The sequence below is a fragment of the Oryzias melastigma genome, linkage group LG11 (assembly GCF_002922805.2).
Source record: "Oryzias melastigma strain HK-1 linkage group LG11, ASM292280v2, whole genome shotgun sequence".
NCBI lineage: Eukaryota > Metazoa > Chordata > Actinopteri > Beloniformes > Adrianichthyidae > Oryzias > Oryzias melastigma.
In genome coordinates, this window is record NC_050522.1 from 17,514,190 (window position 1) to 17,537,395 (window position 23,206).

The window sequence follows — 23,206 nt, forward strand, 5'->3', positions numbered from 1 at the left end:
CACAGTTTTTGTCTATAAAGTTGCATGAACAGGAATATATTTCTAATCTCTTAAACAACTGAGAACATCCAGTTATCTTTAAAGGACAGGAAATAAATAACAGCTTTTGTTCTAATGGAACTAATGAAACTGCTTCACAACCCTATTCAAAAACATAAAAATGTTGCGCAAAAGAAATAAAAGGAAATAAACTGTCGACTAAGCAGTTTTCTGGAACACTTCAACTCCATATTTTGTTCTTCCAGATATTTTAACCCCTTTTTATTGTGCCGTTCCTTTTTTTTAATTCCTGCTGTTCCGCAGCAGGCATAATCTTTGCTTTTAGTCTCTGATCTTCAGGAGAAAGTTTTAGAGAGAATGGGTGCAGCATGAGAAGGTCAAATGGAATGGCGCATTATCTGAAGGACACAGCAGAAACGGATGATGCTGCAACTCTGTTCAAAAAGGTTTCAATATTGCAGTTATTTTCATGATTTTCACAGTTTTAGGGGAAAGTTTAGTCTCTTTTTCTCTAATTACCTGGCCCCTCCTTTTAAAAACGTTCCTGAAAGTCTGAGGCGTGTGGAGTGAACAAAAAGAGACAGCTATTCGTTCTGGTAGAAAACATTAAAGTTACAAACTAGATTGTTTGAACCTGCACATTTGGTAAAGGCACAATAAAGGGACACTTCCATCATAGTTTTCACACGTCACATTTGAACTTGAACTGGATTTCTTTGTAAGCTGCTGAGCTGTCTGGTTTCAGAACCAGAACCAGTGTTTCCTTCAGATACCCTGGTTCTTGAGATGGAAGTTTCTCAGTACTGTTTTGCTTGATTTAGGAAGAGTCGTCGGCCTCTAATCGGAAGATCCTCAGATACCGAAGTGTCCTTGAACAAGACACTGAACCCTTCATTGCTATTCGGTGGTTATAGGTTGGCGCAATGTGTTTGGGGGTGACTCTAAAGCGCTATATAAATGTACACATCATTTACTCTTTACCAATTATAATGCTAACACAGCAGAAGCAGTTTAACTTAATAGCCAAAAACCTTTGTAATCAACAACTACTGACCTGAACGTTCAGAGAATCGACCTGAATTCATTCTTTAAGTTATGCACTTCACTCCTGCAGTTGTTGACATCAAGGTTATATAATACAACTGCAGCTACATTTTGATTTCTTTCAATAGGTTACTAGTGAAGTTTATCCTTGATCTCCATTTTTGCAGCAAAAACGTGGACACAATTTTTCTCATCATTGTGCCGGTATAGTTCAGGCCGTAGATGCTTCAAAAAATACTTTTGTCGATGTTGTAAAGCTGGCATAAGTACTCAGATCTCACACTTTTGAAGTATTTTGTTTTCTTCATGTTTAGAAGCCTGAATGTTTCAGTCGATTACACTTCAGGCTGCAGAAACAAAAGGCCAGAATCCGTTTCTAGTTATTAAGAAAATGTGACTTCAGTCTGTTCTTGTTAAATCTTCTTCAACGATTCAGGGCCTTTTCTTCTTTCTAGCACTATTTTTCCATTATGGCTTAACTTTTGCTGGCTTTAGCAGGGGAACCTTTGGAGCACAACAGGGTTTGAATCCATGATGCGTTACTATAGTAACCTTTGCTGGTGTGGTCCCAGCTTTCTCCAGGTCATTGACCATCCCCTGATTTGTACCCCACCAGGTGAGGTCTTGCAGGTGGAGAGAGACGGTCATTTCTTCCTTTATCTACTAATTACTGTAACAGTTGATCTCTTCTCACCAAGCTGCTAGCTTATTGTAGATCGAACAATCCCAGGCTTGTTCAGGTGTACAATCATGTCCCTGGTGTCCTTTGACAGCTCTTTGGTCTTGGTAATGATGGAGGGGTTGCAGTTAGAGTGTTGGTGTCTATTACTAAAGGGAACCAATAGAGGATAGAAGGACTTATTAAAGAGGAGGTGACAGGTTTGTGAAGGACAAATGTATTGCTTTTTTTTGGTTCATCCATTGGAAGTCATGTCGTCATCGCAATACTGATCACAAATATTGCACATTGCAAGTTTTTCTCATATCGTGCGGCCTAAGTTTGAAGCTTATTAAAGGCAAAGCATGAAAGATGGCAAAGAAAATGCAAAAACAAACACGAATAGAAAGGAAATGACCACTATTATTCTACACAAAGTAGGGAAAGTTAAAAACATATTCAATAAAACACAAAGATATATGTATTTTGCAAATGCAACTCTCTTTTTATGGTGTATGAATGTTTTTTATCCTTTAAATAATTTCAGTCTATACTGTATAAATAAACTACATAAAAACATAATTTAAAAAAGCATAAAAGGATTGTAATTTGGCATAGCTTCAAATCTTCTCTTTAGTTTTTCTTCATATTGTTGCATAGTCAGAACTGTTTGTCAGAACACGTTGATTTTATGTCGTGGACTGTTTCTAGTTTAAATATAACACTTAAGATTTGCTGTTTGCAAGATAAACTGTGGATTTAAAGAGGTTTTATTTGGTCTTTCCCAGATTTCTCCATAGCAGATCAAAAAGATCTGATATAAATGGAGTTGATAGTTACTCTGCATACATTTACTTTGTTCATGAAATGCTTCCTGATGTTTTGGTTCGTACGTGAAAGTTCTGTGTTTAGAAAATCTTCCTGTCTATTGTTATGAATGAGCAGTTTTTTTTTTTTTTTTTTTTAGTCAGACAGTTGGAGATGTTGGTATTCACCGGTTTGTTTCCTGCACTTTTTCACAGCTGTTGTAGGTGTGGCCGCATGCATAAGAAAAGAGGAAGCAGCTCAGCAAAGCCTTAAATCACTGACATCGTAGCGCGGCAAAGTAAACTGGGCTGGGACGACCCAAAAATAGGATTTTTGGGGGACAAAAAAAGACAAATGTACATTTGGATGATGTTAAAATCAACTTACCTTGGATGCTGTTTTGAAGGATCCAAACCAGACCAGTTGGACCATTTCTTCTTCTTGATTGTCCCTGTCACACTTTTATCCAATCTGATTGGAAGATGGTTGGTCATGTTGATTTTAACACAAAAGTCTGTGAAAAAACCAGACTTGGTTTGGTCTTCTGCATGTTTCTTAGTGATGCATCCACTATTGACTGTACATGAAAACTGACATTCAAAACAGGAAGTACCAGCTGGCTCCAAGAAGCCAAAATCCCAAAGAGCTCTAGAGAGAAATAAACCGCTATTACTCCATCATTGCATTGGTCAGAATGACCATTCTTACTCTGATACTTTTTTTTTATATATTCTTGCTAATCCTAACTGATCAATTAGATAAAGAATGTGGTCTCACATAGAACGCCTGAAATGTCTGATTGACAGATTCTCCCGATCTCTCTTTAAAGTGTGGAGTACCAACAAGCTGATTGGCCAGAGTGGTTGCTATAGAAACGTTGAATCAGATTGATTTGGACCAATCACTGCTTACAGACGCCCTCTGGTTCCAACATGGTAGTGACCACCAGAACCGGCCTAGGTGTAGGCAACCTAGGCGGCCGCCTAGGGTCCCATCTGCTGGAGGGGGCACCAAATTGCATGATTCTATATATGATTATATATATATATATATATATATTTTTTTTTTTTGATGCACAACTCATTTAATTTAAAATGAATAAATAAATGAATAACTTAAATAGAATACCGGTAACTAAAAAGTTTGATGTGATCAGTAACTCTGCAATGTAGCCCCTCCCTTCCCGTCGCTGCTGCTAAGCTTGGTTGGGGGGCGTGCAGTGTTGCTGCTGTTCGTGCCTCTGTAGAACTTTAAGGATGAAAAAAGGAAGAGGAAGAAACACGTGCTCAAAGCAGAAGTTTGTCTGTCTTTCACTTGTACAAAATTGCTTGGAAATTCACTCCCCGCTGCGTTTTGGTCGAAAATTAGGAATTTATGGCAACCTAGTCCATACTGACTCCACCTTTGCTCCTAAAACTGTCCAATCGTTCTTTTAAGAACATTTCTCTAATACCTGAGTGACACATCCTCCACCTTCACGTTTGAGCTCTGAGGTTGGTATGTATGGCCTCTAGTGGTAATGATCTTTCCTCCTCCTAACCATTTGCTGGTTTGTCCCACTCTGAAACCATAATGGACTGAAATAGCTGCCTCCTTTTTGTGGGCTATTTGGCACCAACTAGTTGTGTCTGCTTCTTTTCTCTACACTGAAACTTCATCTATGTGAAAAGCTGCTAATTCTTCAGGGTTTGATCTTCAGCTGTCGTCTTTTTTGAATATGAAAAGTACTGCCTGATCTGTAGTCATAAATACATGTAAGAAGAAGACAGTTTAGTAATTCTCTGTGGGATTAAGAATCTGTTTCAACCTGAGAGGAAGGAATCTTCCTCTGATTATGACGAGGGGATGAAAGGAAAGAAAAAAAAAAGACTGCTTAAGAGCATGATCATCTGTAACCGCAATGTTTTTTGAGTTTTCAGTTGTTCTAGAAATGCTTCTCAAAAAGCTTCAATCCCCTTTAAAATTCATAAACCAGCTTCTTTCACTCTGGAGCTTCAGCGAGTGCGTTCACATGTACACTAAACTTGATACGGTCATTTTCTCAAAGTTTCTGAAAATGTTGTCCGTAGGTGATAACGTCTCTGATTTGATGTCACCTTTAAACCTTGTCAATAAAGTTATTTGGGATTAAGACTGATCCAGTCTGGATGAACGCAGATATTCCGAGATTATTGTGCATTATGGTTGTTCTCTGGTTTATTTGTCATTCTTCAAGCCACAAAGATAATTGTTCTGACCTTCCAGGAGAGTTTGGATAAAAGCTCAAAAACACAGACTGTAGCACCATAAATTCTGTCAATGGCGGATTATAATGAAGCTGTCAGGGAGTGTTTACAAAGTTGCGTACTCCTGCGCATTGTAAAAAACAAAACATTTCATACTCCAGCTTTTCCGTTTATTATTTTGACTTGCTCGTCTGGCCTCTCTGAATCACTATCCCTGACTTTGCCGTAAGAGCACACCAGTTTTTAACACTTTTTACAAGAAATTCCAAAAAAGCCTCCCAAAAATTCACATTTTTAGCTTTAGCCTATTTTTTTGTATAGAAATTGATTAAATTATAACATTATTACATGATATTTATCCTCAACCAATTGTAAAAATATTTCACATTTACATTAAGAAGACTAGACTGCGGCGTCTTTCAGCAGTCATCACGTTTGTTGTTTTGTGATGGTTGTGGCGCCCACATCTTCAGACACACCTTTCCTGATAACATCCTGCAGACCACATCTGAGAGTTCTACTCGACTGCCTGCGCTCGCGTTTCCTGCTGAGGGTGCACTAACAAAAGAAAGTATTAGTGGAGTTCAGGTTTTCTTCTGTCATTGGATGCAGTTTTTTTTCTTTTAATTGGTCTTTGCATGCATCTAATTGAAAAACATAGAACAGGATTATAAAAATATGTGGAGCGTTCACTGAAAAAGCTTTGTTTTTCAAAGCCTAATAAGTCATTCACAGTAGGCGGATGATCAAAAACCTGTTTATGAAACACTTTGCTCAACTTCAGTGTTGGTGTGAAGTTTGGTGAACAAAGACGGAGAAAATACATCAGTGATTTCACTAAAATTGTTGACTTTTGACTCCAGATTTCACAGGCCTTGATTTAGTCGTTTAACAGGAAGGAATGTTGTTGCTGTATGCTTTTATAGTGTTGTTTTAAGGGTATCATCTGCTGCAGAAGCCTCGGCGTCACATGATTTGGTGCAAGCTGCACACTTTGAAAAATAACATGCTTCTTGCATGGTTTTATTCTGATTCTGACACATTTTTGCTGTTATCTCTGGTGCGTTTTTGTTGTGTTTCTATTGTAGCCTCTTCTTTTGTTTTTTTTTTTTGTCTTTCTGCTGTGATTATAATTTTTTATCCATTTACATCACTTTTTTTGTGTGTGTTTTGGTCATGTTTGTCACCTTTCTAGTGTGTTTGTGGCGAGCATTTTTTTGTGGTGTTTCTTTGTGTCTCAGGTGTTTTTCTGTCATAGAAAAATACCGATTCAGTGAAATATCGCGATACTTTATCTGGCGATACTTGTATCGATTTTATGTATTTTCTAAATTACCAAAAGAAAAGCTCCATGTATTTGCGTGGGTAAAAGCAATTCGTTTATGAGATCCAGTTGCAGTGCTATAATGTTCTGATCATTACATAACACAAATTTTACAATTTTGCTAATGTGAAAAATGTGTCAATATTCAGGTAAGTCATAATTAAAAAAAACAAGAGTGAAATATTGTTAAGTACTTTTTTGTTATGTATCGTATCATGACAAGTATCACAATACATATTGTATTCTTGCTAATACAGTACACACCCCTGATACACATGCTGTCAATCTGCTGCATTTTTGTTTGTGGTTTGTTTGTGTTGCATTTTAATTCTAGTTTTGTTATCTTCCTGGTGCATTTTTGTTGTTCTTTCGTTCCGTTCCTTTTGTAGGTGCTTCTTTCGTGAGTATACATTTCTTTAACAGATTTATGTCAGGTGTCTTTTGAGTTGGTGCTTCATTTGTGTTTATGTCTCTCAGTCTGTCGTCCACATGCTGTTTATCTGCTGTATTTTTGACCTGTCTGTTTTTGTTGTCATCTTTATGGGATGCTTCAGTCATTTTTCTGTTTTTTTTTGTATTTTCAGATTTTGTTTGTGAATTTTTTGTTTAGACTGTTCCTGCTCTTCAGGTCTTTACTTTGTTGTTTTTGCTCCAGAATTATAATTTATTTCCGTCTGTGATTCAGCGTGCTCGGTGGCACTATCTTCATGTGATAAAAAAAGGTTGTTGGTATTTTTTTTTAGAATTTGAAGTGAACATTACTGTTTCTGTTGGATTTTAAATTACTATAATGCCTCCACACTGGCAGGAATTGAGTATTTGAGTCACTGGGCGAGTTGGCTGATAGACAAAAAAATAAAATAAAATCTACCAGCCAAATCATAACGGTATTTTACACCGAAATATTCTTTTAAGACAATGAAACTGCACAAAAGTAATTTAGAAATGGCATTAATACATCTTTATTGTCATCTGACTGCAAACTCAAATTCAAATATGTGGAGAAAACAAGGACGGATATACTAGAGATTTCCTAATCCAGACTCTAGATGATCACATTTTATATGAAATCATAATAAAAAAAAAACAACCTGAAAACAAAGTTTTGGGTTTTTGTTATTAAATCTCATTGAGATTAAAGTTGCAGCTTTACGGGGGCAAAGGATTCAACACAACATCTGAGGTCATAGTTTTTGGTGTAACACTGACTCTGTAATGCTACAAAGATGCTTGTTATTATTTACAAAGGACAGTTTTTTAAATGAATGTTCTAGGAATTAATTTTGTTGTTTTTATCCGTTAGATCTTAAAGGCCGGTCCGTGAAAGTACTATCCAACTTTAAACCGGTCTCTGTTTACAAGTAGGTGACACACAAAGGAGCTAGTTAGCGTCATAGCATTAGTGTTAGCGTCATAGCATTAGTGTTAGCATCATAGCATTAGCGTCTATCAAACCGCTGTCTCCAAATCAACATTTTTTTATTAATCTGTTGTTGCTGTTGTGAGTCTAGCAGCTTTATCCTTCAGTTCTGACTGGATCCTGTTATAAATCATCACGTTTTGTTGTTTAATCACCAAAGCGAAACACTTATACAGGTGAAGTGACCGCTGAGGTTGTCTCTCGTGCTCTTGCTTACCTCGCTGTAGAAGAGGAAAGGACAAAAGAAGAGCTAAGAAACATGACTAAACATTTACTTGCCTAACCCTCTAACTTTTACCCGCCAAGGAGGAGAAAATGCCCTCAACTGGCAAGTGTTACTTTTGGACCCTTCAAAATAAAAGTCTAAAAAAAAAATGCTCTTTCAGATGCAGAGTTTTCAGGAGTTTTATGATTTTTTAAAAATTGATTTGACTTATTAGAGTTATTTGTTCCATCTCTTGCTGCAGAAAACTTTTAGCCTTTGGACACCAAGTTTTTTCATCTTTAGAAGTGGAGAACTGTAGTGGTGACCTTCGTCCACTCCGGTGATGATCAGCGTAGGGTGGAGTCGTTCCTTCAAAAATGAGGACAAAAAATCCTGGATGCTAAACTCAGAGGGTTCTGGTCCTCAGAACGTCCTGGTCTGTATCTTCTCCTCTTCTGCCTTTCAATCATTTCGAGTTTAGCTGCATGTCGGAGCATTGAATCTCTGTCATCGCTGACTGGAGCGTACCTCGAGTCCAGATGCTTCTTCGAGTTAATTCATTCCATCTTAAAATGCATTCAAATAAACACGTTTCAACTTCCTAAAATGCTGCAAGATGGTAAATGGTTGCACATAAAGTCGCATAGACTCTGTGTGTGTTTTGATCTGACATCTGTGATGTCCAGAAACATTTAGAGTTTTTGTTGTAGTCTCAAATTCAGTTAAAAAAAACCAAGATGGTGTGGGGTAAAATGGATCTGTTGAAATTCGGCCTTCTGGTTTTTTCCCTCGGAGCTTTTGAGGAAAAGCAGCCTGGAGAGTTGTTAAACACATAAAAACTTTTTTTTTCTTCTTTTCTCTTGGAGGAACTGAAAGATCACGGTGCCTGCCAAAGTTTTTATGCTCCCTGAAACCCATCCAGTGAAAGAAGGGAAACAAGTGGATGCCAAAGAAATGACGGAAATGCAGAAAACCGGAGCAGTCGTACTGAGAAACTATTTTCCTAAAGCAGAAATCCTGAGGGGCGGTGTCTAGAAACTTGCTTGTCTTTTTCTATTTCGGTGACTCTGTGTGACTGTCACCCCTACCTCGATCGGGTTTCTTCACACAGCGTTTCAGCTCTGTCCTTAGATGTTCTACTCTGTTGGGGTTCAGGTGAAAGCTCACCTGAAAATGTGGTCATCTGGATTTTAAATTTTACTTAATTACAAAAAAAAAAACTAACGGAGATAAGAACCATACATTTGGTTCAAAAAAACATCTTTTAGCATAACTCCAGACTGGTTTACTTATAGGGGTTTCAAACTCAATCGCACAAGGGGCCAAAACCTAAAACACACCTTAGGTCGTGGGCCGAACAGGACAAAGATTTATTGAACACTTTAAAACTATATTTTTAGAAATTTAATACCGCAACTTTTTAACATAATTATGAACTAGATATATAGCAGAACCTGTGATAATGCTAGTGTGAATGCTGTAAGCAGAATTTGCCCAATGAAGATGCTGACATTGATAGCTAAAAACGCTGAAGCTGATAGCTGAAAATACTGAAGCTAATAGCTAGCTAAAATATTAGCTAAATGCCAAATTAGCCAAAAAAACTACGAAAAAAACCTAGGTTAGCCAAAGCAGCTAGCATGTACCTTAAATTATAGCTAAACTTCAAAATATCCTAAAAAACTGTAAAAAAAACTAAATTAGCCAAAACAGCTAGCATGTAAATATTAGCCTAACTCCAAAACAGCCTGAAAAACTTAAAAGAAAAGCCTCAATTAGCCAAAACAGCTAGCATGTCGCTGAAATATTAGCTAAACTCTAAAACAGCCACAAAAACCCCCCAAAAAACTAGCATAAACATTAAAACCATAACTTTTTAACAAAATTGTGAATAATAAAAAAGCTGAAATATTATTCCAGAATAAATACACATAAACCTTAAATAACTTTCAAAATTTAACCCTCCATAAAAACATATTTTGTCAAAATAATATAAATTAGAAATGACATATGATACTAAATGGATGTTAATTGTATAAAATTTAGTTCTAATAGAAAAACTAATAAAAACATTTTTGTTCCAGTCCTGCTAAAAAAAAAAAATTCAAAGCCATTTTGATCAGTTTATATTTCAATTCCAATTTCTTCAAATCATACTATTTTCATTCACATCAAAACGATCAATTTAATCCAGACTTATTTTTTTTTTATTTCCAACATAAATCTGCAACAAATTTCTGTTCCTCTTCATCACATTATATCCTTTAAAAAGAAATAGTTAACAAGAGACACAATTTAGTCAATCTCTCTTGATCGTCGCATCGAGGTGAAAAACAGAAAAAGATTTTACAGGTGGGAGGAGCCTAAACTAACGAAACTTTCTTCAGGTATATCTGCTCCCGACTTTGTTAGAGGCTCAAACAAAGTTACCGTAGCAACAGACTCACACTAGAAGCTATACAGTTTTATGAACCAGTCCATCTTGATTTTCTGTCATTTCAGCCTGGACTCAGTCAGGATTTCCACTTCCTGCTTCTTAAAATCGGTTTCACGCTGAGGTCTTTAGTCTGAGTTTCCTCCTCCTTTTGCCGAGTTTCACTATAGATTTGCTACATCATGTTTTAATCTGCTGCACTGGAGCTGCTGAGAACATTAAACAAATGAGTAGTTGGTTTAGGAATTATTTCGGGAAAAGAAGGAAGATTGGAGTTGGGTTTCCTTTTGAGGCACACTTGGATCATCCTTGGGAATTTATGTGGTATTTGTGGGACATCATGAGGACTGAGCCACAGAGCTGCTTGTGTTTATGTGGAGTTTTTTTTTTTTTTGTGCATGAAAACACGTGATCACAAGTTGTTCATTATTGCATAGAGAAGAGCAGAGACCCCGTTTGTTCTTACACAGACCTTTACATCCATGCAGAACTGGTCTGCTGCCCGTTCAGCTGTCGGGAAACTACAACAGCCGTGAAGGCTCAGCTGCTGGTGGAAAGGAGCCCAGAAGAGTCATTTCAGATCCTTACAGATCCACCGTCCAGGAATCGGTTCCTGCCACCTCTGCTTTTTTTGCAATACGTGAAGTTTCTCCTGAAGAGACGTATAAAGCGAACAGAGACGGAGGTGAGGCGAAGATGCTATCCCTACAACTGGAGCAAAACGGGGAGTAGGGAAACAACAATTGTACGCTGCTGGAGCATGCATGGATTTAGGCGGGAAGTTGAACTTTCACCTCCACCAAAAAACTATGAAGCCCATTTATCTTGTGCAGCTGCACCAGCGGCTCCTCTAGCAATCGCCTCGCTGATCTCTGTCCTCTGTCGGTCATGTGAGCCGCTGATGCAGCCTGCAGCGCCGTGACAAAGTGTTGCTCGGCTTGTGAGTGTGTATATTCCACCTCTCACACTTTTACGCTTCATCTTCACAGATAATCCATGTAAATCCAAAATGCAGTTGGATAATGGCTTCCTTTAATAGAAGATGAAGTCCTTTGGTGGGTTCTGTTTTTCCGCTTTAGGCCTCCGTTTCCTGAAAGTGCTGCTGCTGCACTGATGCTAGCCTGAAGATGAGAACGTAAACAGACAGAAGAGCTCTTTTAGTTTCCCCTCTTCCTCTGTGTGAGTGCTGCTCTGCCGCGTCCTCAAAGCCCCCTCCACTTGTCCTGAGTTGATCCGTCCTTCCCATGATGCACTGCAGCGATCTCGGCTCTGTCAGCTCAGGATGGGTGTGCATTTCTGATGCCGTGAAAGAGGCTAGGGGTTGGGGTTCTTAATGTGGGGCTTTTACAAAGTTCCTCTGCAGCTTTAAACCCCCCCCTCCACACACACACACCTTCGTCATTGAGCTCATCTTCATCACAGTCTGAGATTTTTAACTGTATTTTTTCCTTTTTTTTGTGTTTGTTTTGCTCCATAAATCAACAAAATACACAAGTTGCAAATCTGCGTTCTTCTTAGAAGGCTAAAAAAAGAGTTATATTCTGGCTGTGTTGCTGTGCCACCCGCCGTGGGCTCTGAGTAGAGGAGGCGGAGCTTCTACCTTCATCTCTACAGTCGGTCTCATCATCGTGTGAGGTGTTACACGTGTGCGTCCGTGACTTTCTCTGTGTGCAGAGAATGGTTGTTTGTGTGAGTAGTTGTGCGTGGATAATTGTGTGGTTGTTCACAGAAATACAGTCCTTCTATAAATAGGTATCGAAGGCGTTGATAATCTTAAGCTTTAAGCAACTATTGTTTGTTTTAATGTAGTTTTTTAATGTTTTTCTACTCTGTAAATTCAGTAATTTGATCATTGCACCAGTACTTGATGTGATGGTTTACATTACATTGATTTCATATTGGTGATTAAAGGAAATGTCCTGTTTCCTTATGTCATTTTCTCAGCGGTGTACCGCCAGGGCCTGCAAAGGTTTCAGTGAAGGTCTAAAAAGATATCTGAAAAGTGTCTAAATCATATATATATATATGATATATGTACATTTTACATCATTCTAACTGTTCTGTCAGCTTCGGTCACAGCCCCACACCCCTTCTACGCTGCCGTCACACTATTTTTTCACATGAAAGTTTCTAACCAATCAGGTTTTAGCCCTCAGTTGTTGCTAGGCTCATGAAAGTCTGCCTTACACTCAGACAGTCAGTGCTTCCATCCTCACTTCCGGTTTTGCAGCGGCTTTCCATAAAAAAAACCATAGCCATATATGGATTAAACTCATTTACTTTGATTCAACCAATCAGAATTTGAGTTTTTCTCTGAAGCTTCATGAGGATGGAAGACGGCCTCTGATTGGATGGTCAAAGCTCGCGTTACCAAAAGCTAACTTCTTCTGTACTTTGTTTCTGGTCGTAGGCAGTAGACACACTTGATTTTTTTTTTGTTTAAATTACTCGTTATTTTGTAGTTAACAGTAGAAGAAGCCAGATAAGTTGATTTAGTTGCAGATTTATTGGGTAAGACATTCTTAAGATGGACTTTTCTGGGAAAAACTGGACATTGTCAAAATAGGCCGACCAGCTCTGAAATGCACAGGCTGCTACATCTTTAATTTTTCTTGTGGTAAACACTGTACTATTACTCTGAAGTGCTTGTTAGTTATTGTTAAAAAAAGGAATTTTATGATCGAGTTCCTTTGTTGTCCAAATAATCACTTGAAAGTTGGCCTGACATTCTTCTGCTGTGCTCGGTTTTCTCCTAAACTCATGCTGTGCATTCAGACCATCTGCCTCCCAAAACATTTCAGAATTTTTGTCTATTTATTTGGTCTCCAAATAAATATTCTAACAAATAAATGTGGATTTTAAAAAAGCTGGGGTTTTTTAAGGCTTCATGTCCTGGGTTTTAAAGATTCTAATGAAGTGGGACGTGACGTTAAAAGTCACACGGGCTTTGCTGCATTTCTTACTATCCCATCTGCAGTGTTTACCTCCTCTTTGAGGATCTCCTTGTTTTCCATGCTGGTCCTTGTCTGACCCGGTCTTCTGCATTTGTCTGTTTTCATAGGTGTTTCTCTTGGGGAGTTCAGCTGCTGGAGCCAGCCCTCACCCTTCCCTGGTAAGGCCTTTAGTTTGTCCTGCTGGCTGTGTGCAGACTTTGACATACATAATGGTTCTAATAGAAATGCTGAGACTTTATTTAATGTTTTTATGTTTTTTTCAGTGTGTGTGTTTGGGGGGCACTAAATATGCAGACGATGGCTGCTTAAAGCTAAAACTAATTGTTAGGTAGAGCATGACGACAGATCAGAACATAGAATTAAAAACAAATTTAATTTATACAAGAAGAGAAAAAACTGAACATTTTTTACCAAATTTGAATAAAGGATTATTGAATATTCATCTAAGGACTCATACTTGATGATGGATTTTTTTCTGTAAACAAAATGTTTTATGTTTTTGAAGAATTTATTGCTAATTCAAGGTTGGAGGACAGCACTGGTACTTCGCAATTACAGGTCAATGTTTTATCTTCTATTTATAGCATTAAAAATAGCAGGCAAAATTAGATTTTAGAGTCTAGATTTTCTTTTTTTTTTTTTTACAAAAAATGTGTAAAAAGAATAAAAGACCAAAAACCAGATATTATCCAAGAAAAACGGCTCTAAATTTGTCCAGGTTGGAGGAGTTTGTAAATCTCATGTGTTATCACACCTCCGGGCTGATGAAGGACAACTTCTGATGGGAATAATAAAACAAAAGTAGGTTCTTTCCTTCAGTCTGTCTGGGAATGTTGCTCTTTATGGAGGGGCAGTTCCCGCCAACAAGACGGATTAAAAACACCAAATTTTTCAGGGAATGCTTTCTGTGTCATCTTGGTTGGACTAATTACCGCTCGAGGAATCCTCTAAAGAATCAAGTTTCCTGAATTAGAAAGTATCTCATCTGTGGAGACTGGTGGACGTGACAGTTGGGTGGTGGGGTGAATCCAGAGATGGGGATTGGGAAATTTAGCATTGGAGATGAATGGGTGCAGTAATGGAGATTGAGAAGTGGGGACAGAACAGACGGATGCAGCATCGGTTGTAGCGGTGAGAATGTGTGGATGTAGAGCTGTAGATGGGTGGATCCAGCATTGGGTGCAGCAGCAAAAATAGATGGATGCCCAAGAGAAAATGAGTGGATGTGACAGTGGAGAAAGGTGGTTGTAGCACTAAAGACAGGTGGATGCTAGTGCTGCCACAAACGATTATTTTAATAGTCGACTAATCACCGATTATTTTTTTTGATTAGTCGATTAATCCGGACATGTGCAAACTCGACGTAAAGCACACATTTTAACCAGAATTAGCTTTAAACTAACTAAAAGCTAGATATATAGCATTACCTGCGATAATGCTAGTCTGAATGCTGTAAGCTGAAGGTGGCCGCTGAAGATGCTAGTGCTGATAGCTGAAGATGCTGAAAATGATAGCTAAAAATGCTGAAGTTGAAAGCTGAAAATGCTAAAGCTAAAATATTAGTTAAATGACAAATTTGCCTAAAAAACAAACAAACAAAAAGCCTAAGTTAGCCAAAACAGCTAGCATGTGGCTGAAGTATTAGCTAAACTCCAAAATAGTCTAAAAAGCAAAAAAAAAGTCAAATTTAGCCAAAACAGCTAGCATGTAGCTGACATATTAGCTAAACTCCAAAATTAGCCTAAAAAACAACAAAATATCCATAATTTCAGCTACATGCTACAGATAGCATGTAGCTGAAATATAAGCTAAGCTCCAAATTAGCCTAAAAAACAAAAAATGTCTAAATTAGCCAAAACAGCTAGCATGTAGCTGAAATACTAGCTTAACTCCAAAATTAGAATAAAAAACAAAAAATGCCTAAATTAGCCAAAACAGCCAACATGTAGCTGAAATACTAGCTTAACTCAAAATTAACCTGAAAAAACTTAATAAATGCCTAAATAGTCTAAACAGCTAGCATAATGCCTTTATAACTTTTAACTTCACAACACGCCGACTCCATATAATATAAAGTAACAACTAATCGACTATTTATTAGTTGTCGACTATTTTAATAATCGATTAGTCGTCGATTAATCGACGACAGCATTAGTTACCTTTCTTCTTTTTTTTATTTATCACATCATTGATCTATAGTTACATAATTGATCTCCATTTCTAGTTTTTCTACACATTTGATCAAAAATAAAAACATTCCTTCTCATTAGTGATAAATATTCAGAATGGAATTTTCATTATATTAAAATACCTGGTTGATAAGCTGTGTGCGTCTGTGAGATCAGTGATGACTTCATCTCTCAGAAGATGTTTTTATGCCGTTTCAGGTTCAGGGACAACAAAGACAAAGTTTGTTTATTAATTTATCAGGACAGAGTACAAATACTTTGACCAAAGTGACCACGAAACACCAGAATGTGGATAAAAACCTGCATTGCAGCACGACTGAGCTGCTGTTTAGTTGAAATGACCAAAGTCTGTTGGCACCAGTTGTGTTTGTTTGCTTATTAGGGGGTGTAGAAGTCAGAAGTGGACCACTCTGGCCCTCGAGGGTCACTGTCCTTCATGATCTCTAGATAACCTGGCTCTATGCCCTGCTGATCACCCGGCTCATGTGTGTCCTGTCAGCCAGGAGCTGCAGCTCCATTTTTGCATGATTAAAAAATAGATTTCTTCAAGAATTGGTTTAGAGTATTTCCAAGACAACAAGAAATTTTACAGAGAAATGAAAAAAAGTTTTTTTTTTGAGTGTTAGAAAACTCTGTTGTGCACTTTAATTGAAAATTAAATCTACTTGTGTCTCTTTCGGTTGTTCTTATAAAATGTAAAAAAAAATGACAATTCTCACAAAAGCCCGTTACAGTTGTCCTGAAATGTACCTCGTTTTACCTGTCAGAAGGGGCCATGGAGTCTGCATTACACTGCATGGGCTTTAGTTTTACAGAGTGGTTTCCATAGAAACTGGGATCTTTGTCCTTTTCTAAGCCAGGAAAAAGATCGGACCAGCTGATAAAACAGAAACCATGACACCTTTGATGGAAAAAAAGAGATGTTATTGGCTGCAAATTCAAGATGTTAATACTACAGCCACCTCCTGATTATACTGTACACGTAAACCCACGCTAAACTTCATGGTTAGAAGGTTTCAAAGTGAAAAAAGCCAAGGGTTTCAGCAAATGTTTGAATAACTTCAGATGAAAGTTAGTGAGTTTCGCATAACTTTTTCTATAAGGTGACATTAATCAGATATCTTTTTGGTCTTTAATAATCAGAGGAACCTGCAGTTCTTTGAACTTTATTGTGTTTTTTTTTCCTTTCATGTCACGACTTGACTGATAATTTGTTGCACAACTTTTTGAAACATTGGAACGTGTCTGTAACCGTCAGACAGACTTTCGCACCTGTCCGCAGGTATTCCAGCGCAGTCCTCATGAACAAACATCGCTAACTGTCGGGAGGTTCCTTCTCCAGATGGCATGTTTCAACGTATTCCAAAGACGTTTAGCAGGATTTAAATGGTAAATGGTGTATGTTTATATAGCGCTTTACTTATATAGTGCTTTCTTAGAATGCCCAAAGTGCTTTGGCAGTCCCATTCACACACTGATGGTCGCTCTGCTATCGAACACTAGTGCCAAACTATAACCACCAGGAGCAAAGTCGGGTTCTTGCTCTGGTACACTTTGACAGATGGGCGGGGGGGGGCGGGAACCTAACCGACCAGAGGTTGACCATGCTACCTGTAGCTCAGCCGCCCACTATTTAGATAAAGTTTCAGTCACAGACCTGTATGGGTGCAGCAGTTTTTATAAGGGGATCCCAGTTGTGTCTTGCAGTTCAATTGAAACTGGTCCCGACCTGACCGGTCCGCTCCTGGACGGTTTAGAGTGGTCCGGGCAACTCAAATGAGCGTTTCCATTGAGTGTTGGACTATCAAAGCACAAGCGGAGTGTGGACCGAGGACTTAGCTGTGTATTCACAGAACCAACGTGCGTCCGGTCCAAAACCCCACGAATAACGGGGGAATCCTGAATGCAAAAAATTGAATATTCTTTGCAAGACGATTGCGGGAGGCGAAAAAGAACACAGCCAAAAAGAGGACAACACTTGGCTTGGACCTCGAGTCTGAAAAAGTGCTGCTGTTCTCGTAATACCTTTCCACCAATCAGTGAATTGTCTGGTGCTCAAAATACCATACCGGTCCAGTTCGGACAATGGAAACGAGGCGCAAGTTACTCTCACTTATGACATGTGGTTGACATGTGATACGGTGCCCTTACCCCACTCTAGTCGTTTTGTAAAGCATTAGTCCCAACTGTCTTCACTGCTAATTATGGGCTGTCTCCGGGCAAAAAATGGGCAAACCTGTTTTATCACATGAGCACTTTCTTGCCCCTTGAGCAGTCTACTCACACTTGCATCTCACCAACTTTATCCTTACTATATTCTTGTTTTTGTAAGTGTACACTATGACACAGGTTATAGTGTACAAAAGGAAAAAAGTGCAAGAAGAATTTTTGTTCACCTAGCAGTTATGACTTGGACATTTAGTCTGGGGTACCTGCATTGGTAGACGGCCTGTATCCAGCCCTAAGGGCAGGTATGACTAACGCCGGAGTCACACAGGACGCGATAGCGCCGCGCAGCGGCGCGGAGCGGAGAGCGCGCCGCTGCGCGGCGCTCTATTGGTCACACCAGACGCGATTTGTTTCCGCGACGGTCGGCATGCGCTTCTGCTAGAGCTATTGCTTTTTTGCCATCATGATCAATAACCAGGATATCTCCCAGTGTTTCTGCTAAAAGGAGATGGTCTCTGCCCCTGTCGACACAGACCCCGCCCCCCAACTCCGCAGTCGGCCCACTTCATTGATCGGCTTGTGCGCGCGTGTGCGTGTCTGTCTGTTCTGTTGTGTGTCTGTGTGCACGCACGCAGGTGTTTCCGTCGGTAAATTAATAAACTAAAAATATTACCAGATGTTTCTTCCCAGAAGAACCGCTCCTCTGCCTCTCTCTCGTTCAAACGCAGCCCCGTGTCCCGCTCCAGTGTGCCCCCACTGCCCCGTCTGCCCTGCTTTTTTTCCTCCCAGAACCCTGCAGACCAGCACACCCGCTCCGGAGATCTGTGGTGTCCGGGGTGGGGGCTCTCGCGCACGCGTGTCTGTGTGTTTTGATTGTATGCATATTTTCATCTCTACACTACAGTGTGTTTAGACACAAAAAATTGATAACATTTGTCAATCGCGGTGCTTTATTGTGAAAAATTGGTTCTATTTTGAAAATAAACCGGATTTTCTCATGTATTTCGACGCAACTTCCTGCCAGTATTGACGCGGAGCGCTCGCGTCGCGCGGAAGAAATAGGCCAGACGCCGAAACGTTGCGCTGCACCGCGCGGACCCTCCGCGCCGCTGCGCGTCGCTCCGCGCTTGGTGTGACCGACGCCATAGGTTAACATGGGCGCCGAATGGAAGCGCACGCCGTTCCGCGCCGCTTCGCGGCGCTATCGCGCCCTGTGTGACTCCGGCGTAAGATATAACAGAAGGGCACTTGAAAACAGTCACTGTTGTTTTTTCCTCAGTCATTCTTGTAGTTTTTTGCTGTTTGTGTTTCAGCTCATTGTCTTGTTGGAGCCATAATTACGCTCCATCCACTGTTGTGTAAGACAAAAAGGAAAAGTGCTTCAGGTCATTCGTCTGCTGCTGCAGATTCTACCCGAAAAGGAAAAAAAGCAGTAAGCCAAATGCTGCTGTATCATCATAGGATCTAGAGGCAGTTGGTGGATTCTGCAGCTTGTTTTTCTCTGTGGAAGAGGAACCCAGAGGCTGAAGAAGTTCTGTTTTGTCTGAGTCTTCGGTTCATCTTCACAACAAAGTGACTTTAAATTCCCAGCAGGAGTGCAGGCAGACTCAGTACTGCACAGCCAGGTCTGCAAACTGCAGCCACATTTCTGCAGCTTATTGACTGTAGAATGTGAAAATAATAATAATCATTTTGCTAAGGTCTTTCTCTGATGATGGAAGGGTCGGACTTCTTCTCCGGACTTCTCAAACACACTCCAAATACTCAGTAGGGTGCAGGTCTGGTGACCAATCCATGTGTGAAAAGTATGCATCCATTGTGCCATAGTTTGGTCTTATGGATCCTGGAAGTTCTTCTTAGAAGATATCCGCCACGTAGGGTTCCACCTGCGGGGGGTTTGAGCTGACCTCTTTATGAAACCTGTTCCTGATCATAGACCCCTGGATCGTCACCCTGCACCCACAGGCTAGAGGGTGACGATGGAATCGTATGATCCTTTTTTTTCCCTTCAAAAGAGAGGCCAATCTTCATGCTACTAAGCACACTGAAGCTTTTTTCTTCACTGATTGGTGGTTTTCTTCAGCAACAAAGCTGTGAAGTCTAACGGTCTATGTATTACATGTTTAACCGGCCTTTTCCAGTACCTGTGGTAGACAGGGGGATGCCAGTCAAGCTGTCCACCCCTTTGGTCATTCCAGGAACTTGGATGCTTTTCCAGCATTGTGGTGTGGCAGGGTCGGTTCTTTTGATTGGCAGGTGTCTGTAGCCAAACCAAAACCGATGAAAGTGGAGCATTTCTCTGCATTCCTGCTCATTCCAGCTGAGTCAGACAGGGAGACGCTGCAGTTTCACAAAACCTCCAAAGGTTTTGGGGAATGACCTTTCCTTTCTGGCTGTGCAGCATCGTGTTATGGCAGTTTTCTTTTTTTCCCCCAGCATGAGGCTTAGAATAACGCTGATGTTGCCTTTTCTGAGGCTCTGAGATCTGTAACCACTAGATGTCACCCTATGCAGAGAAACGAGCAGCAGAACTGTGAGAGACTCCAGAAAACTAAAGCGGTTTAGTTCACTGATCAGTGTGAAGAATAAAGTAACTCTAAAGCTTTTCATGCTGTTTAGGCTGAGATGAATTAGAAGAGTTGTGATGCTGCTGAATCCAGCAGATACTGACTGATGGTCCCTCGTTGTCTCCTCAGGTACCCAGATGTCTGAAGAGGCTCTGAGGATGACATCTTGGCCTTAGACCCCACCAGTATGTCAGGTAAGACTGGCCTGGGGGACCTCATGAGCGCTTTCAGACAACCCTCATAACCAAGAGAGTACGCTGTAGGAATACATCCTCATACTGTGTTTTAATAGGTAGGAGGTGTGGCTCTGAAATTGAAGTTAAATTCACAAAAAAACATCTAAATCACATTATCTTTTCCATATGCACTAACAAAAACTGGCACGTGTCCTTCAAATTGTGCAGAGGAAAATCAACGACACACTAGACTCCCTGAAAGAGTTGCACAGTTCTCACCATCTAAAAAAAATAAAAATAAAAATCTGCACAAAATAAACTTGAACGTTTAACCTCGAGCAGGCGCTGAAAGAAGAGGGAAACAGATTCTGTCCTGCAGCAATCTGAGCTCTAAACGCCGCTTCTTACAATCTGCAGCACCAGTTTTGCTGCTGCAACGCTGCGATAAATTGTTATGTTGAGCAACAGAATTTCCGAAAAGCACTTCAGACTGTGCCATGTACAGAATGATAATAATGGTGGATGCTATGTTATGTAGTCCACTATTAGCAGCTTTACTGTAAGGCTGAGAGGCTCTCAGGTTGGATACACCCTCAGTTTCTACTAAAACCTGTTGTAAATGTTAATTAGGATTGATGTTAAATACAATAAGTCAGGAGAACATGTATAAAATAATTTAAGACTAAAGCTGCATTTCTAAGAAATGTATTTATTGAATTTGGGATGAATCAGGAGCAAGGTAAAAAATTGAAAAAATTTGAAGATGCTCGATTTCTGTTGCATCCACTTGCAGATACAGATACAATAAAATCTTCGTTTTCCTCGTCTGAGCTCACGTCTGCCTCAAAACTGCTCTGCTGGAAAGCTCTGATATTGTTGGCCATTTTTGTTGCACTGGTAATGTTAGCTTTTGGGTGTGAGGGGCTGTAAAGTAGCAGGAGAGAGTGCAGAAAAAAAAAGGGATGATGGGATATCATTGGTGGCCACCTTCCACATCAAAATGAGGCAAATTTCTGATGAACTCCTTCCGCAAAATGACAGGTTTTTATGATTTTGCCTAATAACATAATCGTAATTAAAAGACCACTGGGAACGCTTTTACAATAGATCTAGAGATGACTGGAATAAGACTTTAATTTAAAAAAATGTGTAAAAAAATATGAGCCAGGTTCTAGAGAGCAGAGTGAATGTTTTTTTTTCTATGACTTTAGTTTTGATTTACTTAAGACTGAGAAAACTCAATTCTAACCAGTTTTTGATGTTGATTGGACGGTTCATCTGTGGTTGTTTGAATAGATTCAAGCTGTTTATGTTAACAAGCATGTGGCCCTCAAAGTCATAAGCAAAGCAACAAAGTGGGCCCAGAATAACAGTGGGCCTGAAACGGATCCCTGAGGGACCTCAACAGTTAGAAGTTGTAGGAAAGGAACATTTTTCTATATGGACAGTGGTAGACCCATACTGCTGAGATCATGATGATTGACCAAAAAAATGACAGAATCTTCTTTCGTGTAGAAGTGATAGCTTCATGTAAATCCCAGTGAATACTGTAAAGTTTAAGTTAGAAAACCTCCCTGGTGTAACTAGCAGGTCAGGTTCTCATCTAAACTTGGTACGAACAGGCAGACTAAGACAAGTTAAAGCTGTATTTGTTGTAATAAGATTACTAGCTGCTGACTTCATGGACTTGTTGCTGGAATATGAGAGAGCAACACCTTGTAGCTCCAAAATGAAATGTCCTCGTGCAAGAGGATGTGGCCACTCCCTCCTCGCCATTCTATACCTACGATAACGAACAAGCTTTGATGACATGATATTCCTAGCTTTTGTTGTTCCTCCTTACCAGAAACGCATTCAGGAAGCCACTCAAGACGCCCCCTAATGTTCAAAGCGTGCCACTGCTTTCCTTTTTACAACAAAAAACTTGAATTCTGCCCTTTTTAGATGAATCATGTATTATTTAGACAGATTACAGCGGTGAAGGTCACAAATGTGGTGATTAAGACAAAAGCAATAAACATCCGTGGTAAGGACTGAGCCAGAAGCAACGTTTAAACAGTGGATTTCCTTTTGTGTCAAAACATTTTGAGGGTTTCTGAAGATAAATCGACTTCTCTCAAAATTGTATGTTGTAGAGTTTCCAGTCAATGAAAGGATATTCCAGCCACACTCTTGGTGCAGTTGTAACTGACGGACGACTCAAAACTGTTCCATTTGAGGGAGTTTTAGCCATGAGTTTTAACTGGACAATCACAGAATGTAGTGCTATGAATATGTAAACGGTAGATTCCGGTTAAGACTGAGACTCTACACAGAATCATTAGGTCACTTTACCAGTAGTTTTTCAATACTTGTGCATTAGGTCAAAGTGAAACACCCCGTGGAGGGCAAAAACTATATATATATATATATATATATATATATATATATATATATAAATAAACATGAGCAGTGACCACTGCTCCACACTCTCTGCAGGTGATCTTCTTTAAAATTAGCGTCTTCGTTTTCCTTTTTTATTTAATAAGAATAAACATTTGTTGGTTCTTTCAAAAATGCAATGACAATTTCAAGCTTTTAGATAAATAGATATTTTATATGTCCTTGTTACATGTATAATTAAATGTCAGTGCTTAATTCATTAAAAAAATAATTATTTCATTTGTAATTAAACAGTGCATTGTTCATCCATTAAAACAATTTTAATAATTAGCAACTATTAAATAAAAAGTGCATCATTTGGTCATTAAAAACAAGACAATACAACTTGTTAATTTAAAAGAACTTGGAGTTAGTACAGATTGTTAATATGGTTAAAAAAGAATAATTGTTTATTTAATACAGGGACAGCATTTATTAATAGAACATTTAAAAATGCAAAAATGTATAAATTTAGAGCCTTTTTAGGCTAATTTCCATCATTAGTCCCTGTAGAACAGGTTGATGGCAAGTAAAAACAGTACGATAAATGTTCTAAATATTCAAGACCACAATGCAGTAGTTTTAACATATTGCACTGTTTAAGCAGCTGCAA

General features: G+C 39.2%; 1 protein-coding gene across 4 annotated transcripts in view; it reads left to right on the forward strand.

Annotated features, from left to right (window-relative positions):
- Positions 1–13,177: 13,177 nt before the first annotated feature.
- Positions 13,178–23,206, forward strand: part of thrb (thyroid hormone receptor beta) — a 33,090-nt gene continuing 23,061 nt past the window's right edge. For 2 of the 4 annotated variants that reach the window (XM_024298282.2, XM_024298307.2), the window contains exons 1-2: positions 13,178–13,229; positions 20,126–20,190. In XM_024298282.2, coding sequence (XP_024154050.1) covers positions 20,184–20,190 — 7 coding nt within the window. In that variant the 5' untranslated portion in view covers positions 13,178–13,229; positions 20,126–20,183. Of the gene's footprint in view, positions 13,230–16,522; positions 16,650–20,125; positions 20,191–23,206 lie in introns of all 4 variants that reach the window. The other 2 variants (XM_024298298.2, XM_024298292.2) reach the window with 2 other exon arrangements.